Below are 17948 nucleotides of genomic sequence, written 5' to 3'. Positions count from 1 at the left end.
CCTTGTTATTATTCTTGTAAACCCACGTCGACTGTTGTCTTCCTTGCTAGTGTCTAGTCTTTCTATCTACTCTCTACAAATTTATTGTACGGGGGTCGCCTGAAACGGGTCCCTACACCTATTATTTTCAAGTCACAATCAATTTGGTCTCTATCGTTAAATGACCAATGGAATTTGCTTAGGTGGCAAACAGAATGCACACATGGCATAAATTAAATTAAAATATAAATACTCATTTCACATCAGCCTTCCACGTCAGCTTCCTCTACTATTAAAATTGCATGTGAGTCTCACATGACTCATTTATCATCAACATCATCCTCACCTGGGATTCCTTTACTTGTAAGTTGGTAAGGTACTTGGAATTCCTTTACTTGTAACCGCTTGATTTGATAATAGTGGAGTTTCGGGAGTGGTGACCTGAAAATCACTCGGTGGGGTTTTTGTCGTTAGGGTTTTCCCTATTCGTGAACTAATCACCGTGTCATTTAATTTCCGCTGCATATTTAGTTATTCGGTGATTTGTTTGTGCTGCCACGCAATTGCATGATAAATTAATTAATTAATAACTTGGCTAATTAATTAATTGGTTTAATCACAAGGGGTCATTCAGTTTGTGGCCTATTACTCTTTGCTAGGGTTAGGAGTTATGTTTCTTCTATACAGTATGAATATTCAATGTGATTCTTTCTAGGATTTTATCAATGACATATTTGATTGTTCAATTAGATTTCTCTTGATGTATTAGTTCTTCCATGCTTTCAATAAGTTCAATCATGTTTTTCTTATTGTTTAGATGAATTTCTAATAGTTTCAAATAGAAATCAGGTTTTAAAGTGAATGAGTTTTTTCTGAAAACTTTTCTAACTGCATTATAAATTGAGTTTATCATGCGTTCTTGAATTGTCTCAGTTCAACCGAATCATAAGTTTTTAATTGTATAAGAACGATTAATTATGAAATATATATTGATAGTCCCAAAAAATATATGCTCGTCATTAAGAGAAAGATAAAAGTCAAAGACGACTCTAGCGCCGTCCTAGACCAAAGGAAAAAGTGCCTTGTGAAGATGTAACCGTCGTCCTACGATGGAGTCGAGACGTTACAAAGATAATAATGAGCTACAATACCATTGGAAGCCTATCTGCCCGTTCAACACTCTACACAGGCGTTACAAATCTTGCAATAACCTCCTCATTATTGCAGGAACCAACGACTAGGAGAGAAAGGAGATCACCTATATATATATATATATATATATATATATATATATATCACGAACAACCTCATCCAAGACAAATTTTAGCAAAAAATTCTCTAAGTCCATAGAAGGACGGAGAAAAATTTCATAAAAAATCCTTCAAACCCACAAAGGGAACTCTAGAAGCACAAAAAGAGATAATTTCAAAAAGACTCTGTGGTTGAAAGAATAGGGAAAATGGCAGCATTATATGGAAAGCTGTAAATTGTCCAAAACCCCAAAACATACGGGGATCCAAAAAAAAAAGAAGAAGAATATATATTCATTCATTCAAAAGCCCAAAAACATATAGGGCATGTGTAAGTAAGACAAAATTAAAGCTCATCATGGTTAAACTGAAGGAGCATCGTCACCACCCTTGTTCGTTTCGGGAGGGTCCTCACCAAAAGCCTAAACTGTCGAGGCTGCCTCGTCCGCCTTGATCTCTTTATCTACTTCTTCAAAATCCGGGTCTTTTAGATTAACTCCGGGCCCATGCTTCACCAAATACCTCCTTAGCAATTCGAAGCCCTTAAAGTACCACTGGAATAAGATTGTGTTGTATTCTTCTGTCGTCTGAAAAGCAAGGACGGCCTTGGCTACTACAGCCTTCATTCTTTGGCCTGTTGAGGCGAGAAGCTCATCCTTCTGCTTTACCAATGACTTCTCGGCTTCAAGCTGTTCAGTCAGAACCTTGACTTGCTCTTTGGAAGTGTTATGTGCGTCCATCGCAACAATCAAGTCTTTTCGTAAGCCTGAAGCCTCAGCTTCTAAAGCCTCGACCTTCGAAGTGGCCATGACGGCCTTCTCTTTGTTCGCCAAAAACTACGAAGTAAGATGCATCGTCTCTCCCAAAACCTGCCAAGAAAAGCTTAAGTAAAATGCATTGTCTCACTCAAAAAAAAAAAAAAAAAAAAAGAAAAAAAAAGAAAAAAAAAAGGGAGATTACCTACACGAGTTTATGAACATGCTGGTTCACCAGCTCATGGGAAGGCACAGAGGAAAGCTCTTTCATCTCCTCGGGAGATAGAAACTCATTCGCCCTAGTTACTGCGACTTCAGCATCAGCCCAAATATTGGAACCTACTTTTTCCTTGCCCTTATACCCTGTCTTCCGCTTCTTAGGGGCAGGGACCTCCTCAATGGAGATGGCCGGAGAAGCAATTAGTCCTTCATCCAGAGTAGGGGTGGACGAACCTCTCTCAGCTGTTTCCTTCTTTCTCTCTTTCTCTTTATCAGTGATCCTTAAGGTTCTCTGACCTATGCTGGAAAGGAGCTCATTCTTCTTCCCCTTGATTTTCGCATACATGTCCTTGTTGAATTTGCTCATCATTTCTTAAAAAAAAAAAAAAAAAAAAAAAAGAAGAGAGAGAAAAGGGAGTAGTTAGGCATAACGGGGTAACTGACGTTTCCTTTGCTCTCGGTCAATTGTTTGAAGGACGTATACTGAAGGTTCAGGCCCCAGGCAGTGATGAGCCAATATACGTAGATCAACTAGCTCGTCGAAGTCGTCAATCGTCTTGGCGAACTCAATTGCCTCCTGCACACTTCCTTCGAACTGACTCTCAAGATCAAGACGCTCCTTCACTGCAAAAAGAGAAATGAGCACAAGGTCAAAGAAACGATCAAAGACGACCAAAGTATTAAAACAAAAAGAACACAAAAGCAAACGCACCAAGACAAGGGATCTCCCACCGGCGCTGCAATCTAGAGACATTCCCCCAAAAATCGTCAGATAAGGTCTCCCAACCATCGCCTGACACGAAGAAGTATCTGGACTTCCAGTAACGGAAGGACGAAGGGAGGTCACCGACGAGGCGAGATCTCCTATCCCAGGGGACAAACTCGTAATATCCAAACTCCTTGGATTCTTTCAAACGGTAAAGATGAGTAAACTCATTTAGGGTGATCATATCTCCATCTGCTATGGTCATCCAGATCACTATACAACTTATGACAATCCTCCACGAATTCGACATAAGCTGCCCAGGGGCAATGTGCAGGTGATCTAGGAGTTCCATAATGAAGGGATGAATAGGGAATCTCAGGCCACAGGTGAAAGCCGCTTCATAAAAAGCAAACTTCACCATGGGCGAAGGTGCAAGCTTTCTCTCCCTTCCCAGGAAGACGAACCCTAGTCTCATCAGGGAATTGAAACCTATCCCTAAATTTATTGAAGACATCTATCTTTAGGGAACACCTCTCCTTGAGAGCATGAAACAGACGAGGAGTGGCAGAAGTTGAAGGAAGGACGGACGAAACAGGAAGACCAGAGGTAGCTGTGTCCATAACAGCCCCGTCCGCAATCAACCCCGGAGACGAACCCCTCTCCTGACTGCCCAATCTCACAACTGAACCCATAGTCTCCCTCCTAAGGTCACTTCGAATGGACTTAAACCAAAAAAGAGATTGCTACAACAATGGGTATAGTTCACCTAATGCCAACTCTAAACCACTACCCCCTCCAACAAATTCCCTAATTTGTGGGTATCGATCACTGGAAAAGCCTAATAACCCCCCTAAGCGAGCAAAAAGGAAAGCGATGGAAGGGGAAGTATGCCTAAAATCAGTATAACCCACCATTAAGGAAAGTTGCACAGAAGGAAAATTAGAATGCGAAACAAAGAAATATAGAACAGCCAAAAAGGAAAGAAAGCGTAAAAAAAAGGGAAAACGTACCTGGAAATTGGGAGAAAAAGTTGAAAAAGACTGGGGGCAGAGTGCACAGTAGCAGCAGTGAACTCAGAAAAAATCGCAGAGAAAATGGAGAGCTAACAGTCAAACAAATGTAGAAGGAAGAAAAGAGATGAAGCAAAAGAAAAAGAAAAGCAGTTAAAAAGGTTTGTCTTGGAAACTGCAGGAAATCGAAAAGGCCTCACTGGGAACGAGGCATCCCCACCATTCCCAACGGAACACGTGGCCACGATGTGTGCCATGCAGCCATGGAGCAGTTAATGCAGAGAACATACCACCGAAAAAAAAAAAAAAAAAAAAGCCTCATATTCCTAAGGTCGTCCAAAAGTATGGACGACCTTGGAATAGGAGGGGGGGGGGGGGGTAGCTGATAGTCCCAAAAAATATATGCTCATCCTTAAGAGAAAGATAAAAGTCAAAGACGACTCTAGCGCCGTCCCAGACCAAAGGAAAAAGTGCCTCGTGAAGATGTAACCGTCGTCCTACGATGGAGTCGAGACATTACAAAGATAATAATGAGTTACAATATCGTTGGAAGCCTATCTGCCCGTTTAACACTCTACACAGGCGTTACAGATCCTACAATAACCTCCTCATTATTGCAGGAACCAAGGACTAGGAGAGAAAGGAGATCACCTATATATATTCATGAATAAGAGTCCAGAAGGGTACGAAAAAAACACTTACTAGAATTACACTTACTAAAGCTATATCATCTTCCTTTGATTCAAGGCTTTTTCTAACTTTGGCATCGGAGGCTCTGTGGCTGGTGCCACACCGGTTACCGCATTCTTTGTAGTTTGAAGTGTTACAGGGTCTGGAACGATTGTGGACGAATTCGATCTGGACAAACATCTCTACTGACAATCCTAGCATCATCATATATTTTCTTAGATCACAAAGAATCTCATATCGATATAGGAAAACACCCCGATGCCTGGTATTTACATTATTGATTTAAATAAGTTTTTATCATTATTCTTATTAACAATCACCAAGCAAAAGTATTTTTCTTCTTCACCCATAACGGAAATGGATGCTTTCCTAAACCATTCAGGTGCAAAATACCTAATCGTCCCTCTTATTCCTGTCCGAGCAGCTCGAGTTTGCTCAGCCAACAAAAGCTTTGCTAATCCAAAATCAGCCATCCTTGGTGTAAAGTATTCATCTAGAAGTATGTTTTGAGGTTTTATGTCGCAATGGATGATTTGGGTGCTGCACTCTTCGTGTAAGTACATGAGACCTCTGGCAATTCCAAAAGCAATCTGCACTCTTTGGTTCCAATGAGGCCTGGATAGCCCAAAGAGAAAGTTAGCTAAAGAGCCATTACTCATGTACTCATATACCAATAGCCGGTGCTACCCCTCATCACAATAACCAAGCAACCGGACTAAATTCTTGTGATGAGTCTGACCGATCACACTCACTTCTGTTTTGAATTCCTTCTCGCCTTCTTCTACCACCTTACCTAACTTTTTGACTGCAACAAATCTTTTTGAATTTGATGGAAGGACCCCTTTATAAACAGTTCCGAACAGGGACAGAGCTATTCTTGGACCTGGGGGGCAGTGGCCCTCCAGATTTTCAAAAAAAAAAATTTAATATATATATAATATATTATTTTTAGCAATTTGTTTTAATAAAATTGAACTTTGCCCTCTTAACAATATTATTGATATTTTTAAATGCTATAAAAAAATTATTAGCCCAAAAACCAAACAACACCAAAAAAAAAAAAAAAAAAAAAATCAGAGCCGGTTCTAATTAGATATCTACCTAGCCTAGAGTAGGAAACACCAAACTTACCTCACACATATAATAAAAGGCATATAATAAAAGGGAAAAAAGAAGGGGATTTCTAAACCATTCAGAAAAAAAGAAAAAGAAAGAAAGAAGGAAAACCTAACTTACGGCTGAACATAAAGGAGAGGAAAGTGGCAGCCAGCAGCAGCGACAGAAGCAAAGGTAGTCAGCCAGTCAGGGACAGGGATGTTGAGCGGCTAGGGCTTGGGAGCCTGGGGGCTGGGACGGAGAGACCTGATACCAGAGGCAGAGAGAAAGAGTTAGAAGAGAGGTAAATAAAAACTGAACCAAGACCATCTTTGTCTTTAGCATTCTTTTATAAATGAAAAAGTTGCATCTGATCTGACAAACACAACTACACACGCAACAGTCAACAAGTCATTGATATTTTGTAATTTTTTTTTGGTTGTTGTTTTGTCTTTCGCAATAGTGATAGCCTGTGTTTTGTGATATTTTTTTTTGGTAGTTTTGTCATGAGTGTTTTTGCCTTTTAGTTAGTGTCTTTTAAAACATTAAAATTAGATAAATAATTAAAGAGATTATTTATATCTTTAAAATTTATTGATTAATTGTAGAATGTTTGTGTGCATAGTATTTGTGTATTGTGTGTAATGATTATAGATTATTGACCATATAATAACATAATAATTTCAAATTATATTTTATTTGTAAATTATGAAAAAGTCAACTACCATATTTGATTTTTTTTAAGGAAAAGTTTCAAATGATTTAGAAGCTAATACTAGTGGTGCAACATTGCTAACCACTAATGTTGAGGAAAATCCTGATGTCCCAATTGAGGAAAATCTCGACGTCCCAATTGAGGAAAATCTTGATGAACCTATTGAGGAAAATCTTGATGTCCCTATTGAGAAAAATTCTCAAACAAAATTTCAAAAGGTTGATATGAGTTCATTGCAATTAGAACTTGATCCTGGATTGCGTAGACAAATATATACTTATCATGTTGATCAACGAGATGAGATACGGCGACATTACATTAAGTTGGGTCCATATACCAGCCTTGTTTTAAAAAATTTTAAAAATTTGAGAAGGGTCGAAGCTTTCAAGGTTCTTGGTATGAAGATGATCGCTTTAAGCCGTGGCTTGAATATTCTCCTAAAAAAGATGCTGCTTTTTGTCTACCATGCTTTCTCTTTCATAAGCCAACTGGGCATGACGGACAAAATGCATTCACAGTTAACGGATTTAAGAGTTGGAAGAAAGTTAAAAATGGTGAAAGTTGTTCTTTTATTCTTCATATGGGGAAAGATTTTAACTGCACTCATAGAATTGCCCAAAAAGCGTGTCTAGATTTGATGAACCAGTCTCAACACATAGATAGGGTAGTGAGCAATTTCACTTTAGAACAAATTGCAAATAATCGAATACGATTGAAGGCTTCAATTGATGTTGTTCGACATCTTTCCTTGCAAGCTATTACTTTTAGAGGTCGAGATGAAAGCTCTACTTCAACCAATCGGGGAAACTTTTTACGACATTGGATTTGATGGTGGGCTATAATAATAATATTGTTGAAATAATGGCAAAAGCTCCAAAAAATGCCACCTACACATCACCTCGATTCAAAAAGAAATTCTACATGTTATTTCAACCAAAGTGAAGAAGGCAATTAGGGAAGAAATTGGTGATGCAAAGTTTTGCATATTGGTTGATGAAGCTCATGATGAGTCCATGAAAGAGCAAATGGCTGTGATTTTAAGATATGTTGATACAAATGGCTTTGTGCGAGAACGATTTTTTGGGATTGTTCATGTTGTTGACACTACAGCAGTAACCCTTAAAAATGAGATATATTATTTGTTCTTTAATTATTGCTTAGATATCCAAAACATTCGGGGGCAAGGATATGATGGTGCAAGCAACATGCGAGGTGAGTGGAATGGATTACAAGCTTTGATTTTGAATGATTGTCCTTATGCTTACTACATTCATTGTTTTGCACATCGCTTACAATTGGCATTAGTGGGAGCATCATAAGCAGTTGTCTTTCTTAATAGATTTTTCACTAAATTGATTTTGGTTATCAATAATATTCGTGCTTCATGCAAACGTATTGAGCAATTAAAAATTGCTAGAGCTTCTGACATTGCATATTTGATTGATATTGAAGATCTTGAGACTGGAAAAGGACTTAATCAGATGGTCACTTTACAGCGACCTGGAGATACTCATTGGGGTTCGCATTATAAATCAGTTTCTAACTTGATAAAGTTGTTTAGTCCAATATGTGAAGTTCTACTGAAAATTATGGATGAAGGAAATTCTTCACAAAAAGTAGAAGCAAAGTCCGCTTATGAGGTATTAATTTCATTTGAATTTGTTTTCATCTTGCATTTTGTTAATGAAACTATGGGGACCATGGATAAACTTTGTCAAGCTTTGCAAAACCAATGCAAGACATTTTAAATGCTACGCATTTAGTTTCATCCACTAAAAAACTTATTCAACAATTTTAGAGATGAGAAATGGGATGACTTATTCAATATCCACAATAAGTCATCCCGTACAAAGCTTACCTGCCCTTAATTTTCTTCCCATCCATTGTCGCAGTTGGGTAACGGAAAATCTGGTTTACACCCTGCCCAATCCTCATATGGGTTCAATTGAGAAAATCCATAAGGACATGAGCAAAATGTCCCGCTCCCACTTGAAGCATTTGAGGTACGACAAACACCATTCAGTCCACAGAACCCACCTACAAAAGTATTAGCATCAAATACACCACAAATATCAGTAATACCAGGAATGCCTTGCACTGGATCCCATGTTGAAGGACAGCTTCCACAACTTGTGTCCTGCTGTCTGAGGTGTTTGTTTATTCTGAAGATCCCATCATAATCAATCCTAGCCATGTGGTAGAAAGAGTCTTTTGAGCCTGGATCTTCTTGGGTAAGGTTGAAGATGTTGGTTGAATTGTTTGCATCTTGGACGTACATGTATCCGGCTTCAGTAAAGATCAACTGTNGGGGGGGGGGGGGGTAGCTGATAGTCCCAAAAAATATATGCTCATCCTTAAGAGAAAGATAAAAGTCAAAGACGACTCTAGCGCCGTCCCAGACCAAAGGAAAAAGTGCCTCGTGAAGATGTAACCGTCGTCCTACGATGGAGTCGAGACATTACAAAGATAATAATGAGTTACAATATCGTTGGAAGCCTATCTGCCCGTTTAACACTCTACACAGGCGTTACAGATCCTACAATAACCTCCTCATTATTGCAGGAACCAAGGACTAGGAGAGAAAGGAGATCACCTATATATATTCATGAATAAGAGTCCAGAAGGGTACGAAAAAAACACTTACTAGAATTACACTTACTAAAGCTATATCATCTTCCTTTGATTCAAGGCTTTTTCTAACTTTGGCATCGGAGGCTCTGTGGCTGGTGCCACACCGGTTACCGCATTCTTTGTAGTTTGAAGTGTTACAGGGTCTGGAACGATTGTGGACGAATTCGATCTGGACAAACATCTCTACTGACAATCCTAGCATCATCATATATTTTCTTAGATCACAAAGAATCTCATATCGATATAGGAAAACACCCCGATGCCTGGTATTTACATTATTGATTTAAATAAGTTTTTATCATTATTCTTATTAACAATCACCAAGCAAAAGTATTTTTCTTCTTCACCCATAACGGAAATGGATGCTTTCCTAAACCATTCAGGTGCAAAATACCTAATCGTCCCTCTTATTCCTGTCCGAGCAGCTCGAGTTTGCTCAGCCAACAAAAGCTTTGCTAATCCAAAATCAGCCATCCTTGGTGTAAAGTATTCATCTAGAAGTATGTTTTGAGGTTTTATGTCGCAATGGATGATTTGGGTGCTGCACTCTTCGTGTAAGTACATGAGACCTCTGGCAATTCCAAAAGCAATCTGCACTCTTTGGTTCCAATGAGGCCTGGATAGCCCAAAGAGAAAGTTAGCTAAAGAGCCATTACTCATGTACTCATATACCAATAGCCGGTGCTACCCCTCATCACAATAACCAAGCAACCGGACTAAATTCTTGTGATGAGTCTGACCGATCACACTCACTTCTGTTTTGAATTCCTTCTCGCCTTCTTCTACCACCTTACCTAACTTTTTGACTGCAACAAATCTTTTTGAATTTGATGGAAGGACCCCTTTATAAACAGTTCCGAACAGGGACAGAGCTATTCTTGGACCTGGGGGGCAGTGGCCCTCCAGATTTTCAAAAAAAAATATTAGCCCAAAAACCAAACAACACCAAAAAAAAAAAAAAAAAAAAATCAGAGCCGGTTCTAATTAGATATCTACCTAGCCTAGAGTAGGAAACACCAAACTTACCTCACACATATAATAAAAGGCATATAATAAAAGGGAAAAAAGAAGGGGATTTCTAAACCATTCAGAAAAAAAGAAAAAGAAAGAAAGAAGGAAAACCTAACTTACGGCTGAACATAAAGGAGAGGAAAGTGGCAGCCAGCAGCAGCGACAGAAGCAAAGGTAGTCAGCCAGTCAGGGACAGGGATGTTGAGCGGCTAGGGCTTGGGAGCCTGGGGGCTGGGACGGAGAGACCTGATACCAGAGGCAGAGAGAAAGAGTTAGAAGAGAGGTAAATAAAAACTGAACCAAGACCATCTTTGTCTTTAGCATTCTTTTATAAATGAAAAAGTTGCATCTGATCTGACAAACACAACTACACACGCAACAGTCAACAAGTCATTGATATTTTGTAATTTTTTTTTGGTTGTTGTTTTGTCTTTCGCAATAGTGATAGCCTGTGTTTTGTGATATTTTTTTTTGGTAGTTTTGTCATGAGTGTTTTTGCCTTTTAGTTAGTGTCTTTTAAAACATTAAAATTAGATAAATAATTAAAGAGATTATTTATATCTTTAAAATTTATTGATTAATTGTAGAATGTTTGTGTGCATAGTATTTGTGTATTGTGTGTAATGATTATAGATTATTGACCATATAATAACATAATAATTTCAAATTATATTTTATTTGTAAATTATGAAAAAGTCAACTACCATATTTGATTTTTTTTAAGGAAAAGTTTCAAATGATTTAGAAGCTAATACTAGTGGTGCAACATTGCTAACCACTAATGTTGAGGAAAATCCTGATGTCCCAATTGAGGAAAATCTCGACGTCCCAATTGAGGAAAATCTTGATGAACCTATTGAGGAAAATCTTGATGTCCCTATTGAGAAAAATTCTCAAACAAAATTTCAAAAGGTTGATATGAGTTCATTGCAATTAGAACTTGATCCTGGATTGCGTAGACAAATATATACTTATCATGTTGATCAACGAGATGAGATACGGCGACATTACATTAAGTTGGGTCCATATACCAGCCTTGTTTTAAAAAATTTTAAAAATTTGAGAAGGGTCGAAGCTTTCAAGGTTCTTGGTATGAAGATGATCGCTTTAAGCCGTGGCTTGAATATTCTCCTAAAAAAGATGCTGCTTTTTGTCTACCATGCTTTCTCTTTCATAAGCCAACTGGGCATGACGGACAAAATGCATTCACAGTTAACGGATTTAAGAGTTGGAAGAAAGTTAAAAATGGTGAAAGTTGTTCTTTTATTCTTCATATGGGGAAAGATTTTAACTGCACTCATAGAATTGCCCAAAAAGCGTGTCTAGATTTGATGAACCAGTCTCAACACATAGATAGGGTAGTGAGCAATTTCACTTTAGAACAAATTGCAAATAATCGAATACGATTGAAGGCTTCAATTGATGTTGTTCGACATCTTTCCTTGCAAGCTATTACTTTTAGAGGTCGAGATGAAAGCTCTACTTCAACCAATCGGGGAAACTTTTTACGACATTGGATTTGATGGTGGGCTATAATAATAATATTGTTGAAATAATGGCAAAAGCTCCAAAAAATGCCACCTACACATCACCTCGATTCAAAAAGAAATTCTACATGTTATTTCAACCAAAGTGAAGAAGGCAATTAGGGAAGAAATTGGTGATGCAAAGTTTTGCATATTGGTTGATGAAGCTCATGATGAGTCCATGAAAGAGCAAATGGCTGTGATTTTAAGATATGTTGATACAAATGGCTTTGTGCGAGAACGATTTTTTGGGATTGTTCATGTTGTTGACACTACAGCAGTAACCCTTAAAAATGAGATATATTATTTGTTCTTTAATTATTGCTTAGATATCCAAAACATTCGGGGGCAAGGATATGATGGTGCAAGCAACATGCGAGGTGAGTGGAATGGATTACAAGCTTTGATTTTGAATGATTGTCCTTATGCTTACTACATTCATTGTTTTGCACATCGCTTACAATTGGCATTAGTGGGAGCATCATAAGCAGTTGTCTTTCTTAATAGATTTTTCACTAAATTGATTTTGGTTATCAATAATATTCGTGCTTCATGCAAACGTATTGAGCAATTAAAAATTGCTAGAGCTTCTGACATTGCATATTTGATTGATATTGAAGATCTTGAGACTGGAAAAGGACTTAATCAGATGGTCACTTTACAGCGACCTGGAGATACTCATTGGGGTTCGCATTATAAATCAGTTTCTAACTTGATAAAGTTGTTTAGTCCAATATGTGAAGTTCTACTGAAAATTATGGATGAAGGAAATTCTTCACAAAAAGTAGAAGCAAAGTCCGCTTATGAGGTATTAATTTCATTTGAATTTGTTTTCATCTTGCATTTTGTTAATGAAACTATGGGGACCATGGATAAACTTTGTCAAGCTTTGCAAAACCAATGCAAGACATTTTAAATGCTACGCATTTAGTTTCATCCACTAAAAAACTTATTCAACAATTTTAGAGATGAGAAATGGGATGACTTATTCAATATCCACAATAAGTCATCCCGTACAAAGCTTACCTGCCCTTAATTTTCTTCCCATCCATTGTCGCAGTTGGGTAACGGAAAATCTGGTTTACACCCTGCCCAATCCTCATATGGGTTCAATTGAGAAAATCCATAAGGACATGAGCAAAATGTCCCGCTCCCACTTGAAGCATTTGAGGTACGACAAACACCATTCAGTCCACAGAACCCACCTACAAAAGTATTAGCATCAAATACACCACAAATATCAGTAATACCAGGAATGCCTTGCACTGGATCCCATGTTGAAGGACAGCTTCCACAACTTGTGTCCTGCTGTCTGAGGTGTTTGTTTATTCTGAAGATCCCATCATAATCAATCCTAGCCATGTGGTAGAAAGAGTCTTTTGAGCCTGGATCTTCTTGGGTAAGGTTGAAGATGTTGGTTGAATTGTTTGCATCTTGGACGTACATGTATCCGGCTTCAGTAAAGATCAACTGTGATTCCCAGAACATTGTCATGGTGGCAAAATAAGCATGATGAAGGACTTCAGATGGCATATTTATATAATAAAGCACCAGATTGCCATCAAGCTGTAAAGAAAGCTAGAAGCGGCCATAAGAATAATTTGTAATAGATTGGTGAGAACTGAGTGTGGTATTCATGTACAGTATTTGGCCAGGCAAAATCGTATCAGTAGGCTCTTTGAAGCTTTCCCATATAGAATTATATTGCTTATCTAAAATCACCAAGTTCCCATTGTCCAGTATAGCCGCACAACTGGATTTGGAACCATTCCCTGGAGCCTTCCATAACTCTTTGCCATTAGGGTCATTGAGAACAAATGCACTGCTGCTATTCTGCGTCAGTGTAGAACCTTGTGGTGCTGGTTCATTGCCGTTTGCAGACCAAACTATGGTTTGGTCTTTTGTTTTATTAAACCAAATTGCAAGCAAGAATTGAGACTCTTTCTCATTGATTTGGAAACGGCGGAATCCAAAGGAAAATTCACCTGAACGCAACGTGAATAATGAATTAATATCTCGGTCTGTAACTGAAGCCGGTGAGTTCAGCAATATGTTACAGTCATCTTTGGTGTAGGTAAAAACAGTGGGAACGAGAGGAAGAAGCAGAAGGAGAAGAAAGCGAGAACAACAATGATGAAGTGTTGAAGTAACCATTGCCATAATAATGGTTATGGCTTATGGGTTTATGATTTAGAAAGAAACCATTACAACGACATTTATAATGTTTGATAGGTTTTAAACATGCTGTTCCAAGCAGTTGTTGTAGTCTTGTAATCAATATATATATATATATATATAAAACCAAAACCTCTGGCCTCTCCACAATTTTTCACATTAGCATTTTTTATTTGATTTAATTCATATAAAAAAAAAAAAAAAAAAACTCACCTAAAAAAACTTTAGGGTTAAGAAAAAAAGAGAGACTCCTGTTAGGACTCTCTCTTATATATATAAAGACTTGAAATTTACAACTTGTGTTTCACCACTAATTTGGTGCATGGGCATTGGGTGTCTGTGGTGGAGTGTATAGAAAGGTTAATCCAGGCAGTATCCATGAGGGTGACCATCAATTGGAGAGTGTTTCCTCTCTTGACCTTTTGAATAGATGTATTCACAATTTGATCAATAAGGTTCAGGCACTACTTTCTTCAAGTGATTCTTCTTTGTTTATGTGCTTTATTTTATTGGCAACTATTAAGTAGATAACATGAAATCACGCTAACAATTCAATCTTTGCCCAAGTCTTCCTTGCAAATCAGATCTGGACTTTTAATGGAGATTTTGATATGGGCTTGGATCTCTGGTTTGATCGTGGATTTTGATACGGTTTTCAATGGGGTTTTTGATGTAAGTTTCTTATATTATGATGGTTAGTTATTTGGATATATAGTTAGATCATATGGATGATATTGATAATGGTTTAATCATGGTTAACATTGGTATATGCGGTGGGGGTTGGTCAGTTTTCTTTAATCTTTGGTGGCTGATTTTCTTCCATCCTTGGTATATTGTTTATTGTGATTTTCTTTAATCTTTGGTAGTGTTTTTTTTTTTTTTTTTTTTTTTTGGGAGAATTCTTTGGTAGTTGTTTTTTTGAAAGCAATTTTTTGGTAGTTGATGTTGTATTAGAAGAGATGGGGTGCGTTAGAAAGAGAGTTTTGATTGGGTTTTGCTTTTAGGGAGAAGGAGAGTATTTTTTTTTTTAATTTCTAATCAAAATTTTGTTTTGTTTTTTTTTTTTATAATTTTATTTAAATAGTGCTGATGTACAAAATGTGGGAGCTCTAAAAAAAGTCAAAGGCACATTAGCCGCATATTCAACAAGACATAAATTTAGGTAATACAATTTTTTTTTCTCTTTTTATTTATATTTAATACATGCAGACTAGGCTACAATAAAGTTCTCATGTTATTAATATAAGTATGATGAGTTAGGTAGTTGGATCAGGATTTGATCAAATAAAGAAGTTTTATTTATTTATTTATTTTATTATAAGTATTTGTTTGGTTGTATAAGAATAAGAAATAGTGAAAAAAAGAGTTTGAAGAACTTTTGAATCAACAAAAAAAAACCTTTCATTCGTAATCCTTATAGTTATTGTGATTTTTTATTTAACTTTTTTTTAACTACATAATGCACGTTTGTTTTTCAAACCGTTCATACTAGCCACACTTCTCCTTCTCAAGCTACAATTTCAGCCGTTCATACTTTCTCCTTCTTTGGTCGCTACATTTGAGAAATCAAATCAAGGTTAGGCCTTTTCTATTTGCTAAATTTTTCTATTTGAATATAATATATTCAATCGAAGCTTTGTCTCCTAATTGTATCATTTTATGAGGATACAACCAAGTGTGTTGTTTATAAATTATTTTTGTTTTTTTTCTTTCTTTTTTATTTATTTTTAATGTTAAGATAGTCTTAAATTTGTGGTTGAAATTAGTTTTTCTTTCTTCTTCTTCTAATCTATGTGGGAGTATCTTCAGAGGGTGGATTTCCTTAAAAGCTAGCGCAGTTCTTAAAAACCAATTGATTATACTAAATTACACAAAAAAAAAAAAAAAAAAAAAAACAACAACAACAACAACGTTCTGATTCCATGGGTAGTTATAATTTTTTCCTATTTGCAGAAATACTAAAAACCCCTAAAATTAATTTGGGGTTTAGTCTCTGTTAGGTTCTAAAGATTTAGGAATTTATGTATTTAGAACTCTAATTTGTATTGTTGGCAAACCATGATCAAAACAGGTTGTTTAGTCTTGTTTAGGCTTGCTCAAAGTATGTTTATTTGTAAAACTGGAATCGAGTGAGTGCAGATTTATTGGACTAAATCTGTAAGGCTCGATCGATCGAAAATTTAGACTCGATCGATCGAACACGTACAGATTTATTTTTCTGCAGAGTTCCAGTTCAGCCCAAACTCTATTTAAACGTCTTGGGGTTCAAGTAAAACACTTCTATATATAAGGAAAACCCTAGAACGTTTTTGGGACTTCTGTGAGAGAGATTAGAGTGCCTCTTGTGCCTCCTTTTATTTTTAGGGTTTTGTACCCAAACCTCTTTAAGTCTTTGTTGCTCATATTTACTGTTTATGTGAATCTCTTGTGAGATCTTAGAGGAGCTTTCCTTCACATAAACTTAGGGTTTCAAGGTAGAGATATTTTCTACATCTTGAAGATCATTATAGTTGCAACCATTGAAGATTAAAAGAAAAGCAAGCGGGGAGCTTGTAGCTGATTGAGGAATTCAAGAAAGAAGTAGTCCGTGGATTCGGAGCCTGCGCGTGGTCGTGTCAGGAAGTTTTGCTGGTGGGTAGCATTAGGAAGTCGAGCGGAGAGCTTGTAGTCCTTCTGTAAGAACTTCAATTCTTTCATAGTGAATTCTGTTATGCCTTGAGGATCGGTGGGTCAAATCCTCCCCAGGTTTTTACCGTGTGGTTTCCTGGGTGATCATATCTTGTGTTATTTATTTTCCGCTGCTTTATATTCTTGATATGATTGTTTGGATTGTTTTAACCTAGAATTGCTTAATTTGACTAAGTAACAACTTGGCTAATTAATCTAGGCTACGCAATCTGTGTGTTTAAGGGGTCTAAAAACCGTACAGTCTCTTATTGAAAATTTGAAATTTGATTTCTTTTAAGCTCATACACCATGTTAATTAGAATTTAGAGGTGCATGATGTTTAAAAAGTAGTCATACATTTGTTTTATTTTTGTTACTAGAAATACATGTGATTTTAAATTTAACTATCCCGTGCATCGCACAGGTTAGCAACTAGTTGAGATTATTTAAGAAACACTCATTTTCACGGTCTATGACTTCTTCAGATATTTGAATTAACTAACACCAAATTGTTTGGAAGAAGTCTAACTAATAAAACTAGTTAGCGTCAAGAAAGCGTGAATGCTTCGACTAGTAGCAATGTTATCAAATGAGAAATCCTTTTCAATTAATAAAGATAACTATTTAATCCCTCTCCCTTAAATTAATAGTAGCTTCTTAATTACTACTAGTTTTTTTATTATTCAGACAGATGTTGCTCTGCTTTAGCATTTGTATGATTGTTGAGATTTTATTTCTTGTATCTATGAGTGTAATGTCCTATAAACAACATGATTCTATGTACACCTTTTGAGTTTATAATAATTAATCTAAACCAAGAATGATCAAGAAATTTATACATTTTAGGTCTAACTTGATATATTTTAAGTCTTTTTTATATATAGAGTTTCAACTTATAGCGTCGGTTTCTGATAATTGTGTTCTTTACCATCAAACAAAGGCACTAATCAATTTTTGGTATAAGTGAATACTATTTATTTAATTTTCTACTCTCAAGTCTCTAGCTCTTAAAAGAATTGAGCGTGAATATTTTTTTATTTTTTATTTTTTTTACAATTATCCAATATTTAGAAGCCTTTCAAGGAGAGGGAAAGAGTGCAAAACTCATCTATACATACATACATACATACATATTATATATATATATATATATATATATATATCTTTTTAAAGAAAATTAATTATCAACCCAAAATACATTTGAAGTGGAGAGAATTCTAATTCTCTGGTTTATGTTTTGAATTAAAAATTATGATATGCGCTTAAAATATTTAATTATCTCAAGTAAGAGCATTTGAAGTATTCAACCTGTCGTGCAGTAATAAGCGCAACTCAATTAGACCTCACTAGCTGCGTCATTCGCTTAATGCATGGTCAATGACTCATTAACCAAGCTTATAATAGTGTCAATTTCCACGCTGTTACTCCTTGATTTAATGCATGTATCGTTCCAAGTCCTCACACTCTCTCTCTCCCAATTAGTTTGAGATAGGTTCAAGTTACACCTGGTATAACTTTA

General features: G+C 36.5%; 1 protein-coding gene and 1 pseudogene across 1 annotated transcript; one reads left to right on the top strand and one right to left on the bottom strand.

Annotated features, from left to right (window-relative positions):
• Positions 1 to 9320: 9320 nt before the first annotated feature.
• LOC136062846 (G-type lectin S-receptor-like serine/threonine-protein kinase LECRK1) lies at positions 9321 to 10085 on the bottom strand (annotated as a pseudogene).
• Positions 10086 to 11780: 1695 nt separating this feature from the next.
• On the top strand, positions 11781 to 12503 carry LOC136062845 (uncharacterized). The gene is made up of 2 exons (XM_065762450.1): positions 11781 to 11967; positions 12208 to 12503. The coding sequence occupies exons 1-2, from the start codon at positions 11781 to 11783 to the stop codon at positions 12501 to 12503; spliced, it is 483 nt and encodes a 160-aa protein (XP_065618522.1).
• The last annotated feature ends 5445 nt before the right edge of the window (positions 12504 to 17948 follow it).

This window comes from Quercus suber, unplaced genomic scaffold (assembly GCF_002906115.3).
Source record: "Quercus suber isolate HL8 unplaced genomic scaffold, Cork oak 2.0 scaffold_459, whole genome shotgun sequence".
NCBI classification, from domain to species: domain Eukaryota; kingdom Viridiplantae; phylum Streptophyta; class Magnoliopsida; order Fagales; family Fagaceae; genus Quercus; species Quercus suber.
This window is presented reverse-complemented; position numbering and strand designations above follow the sequence as displayed.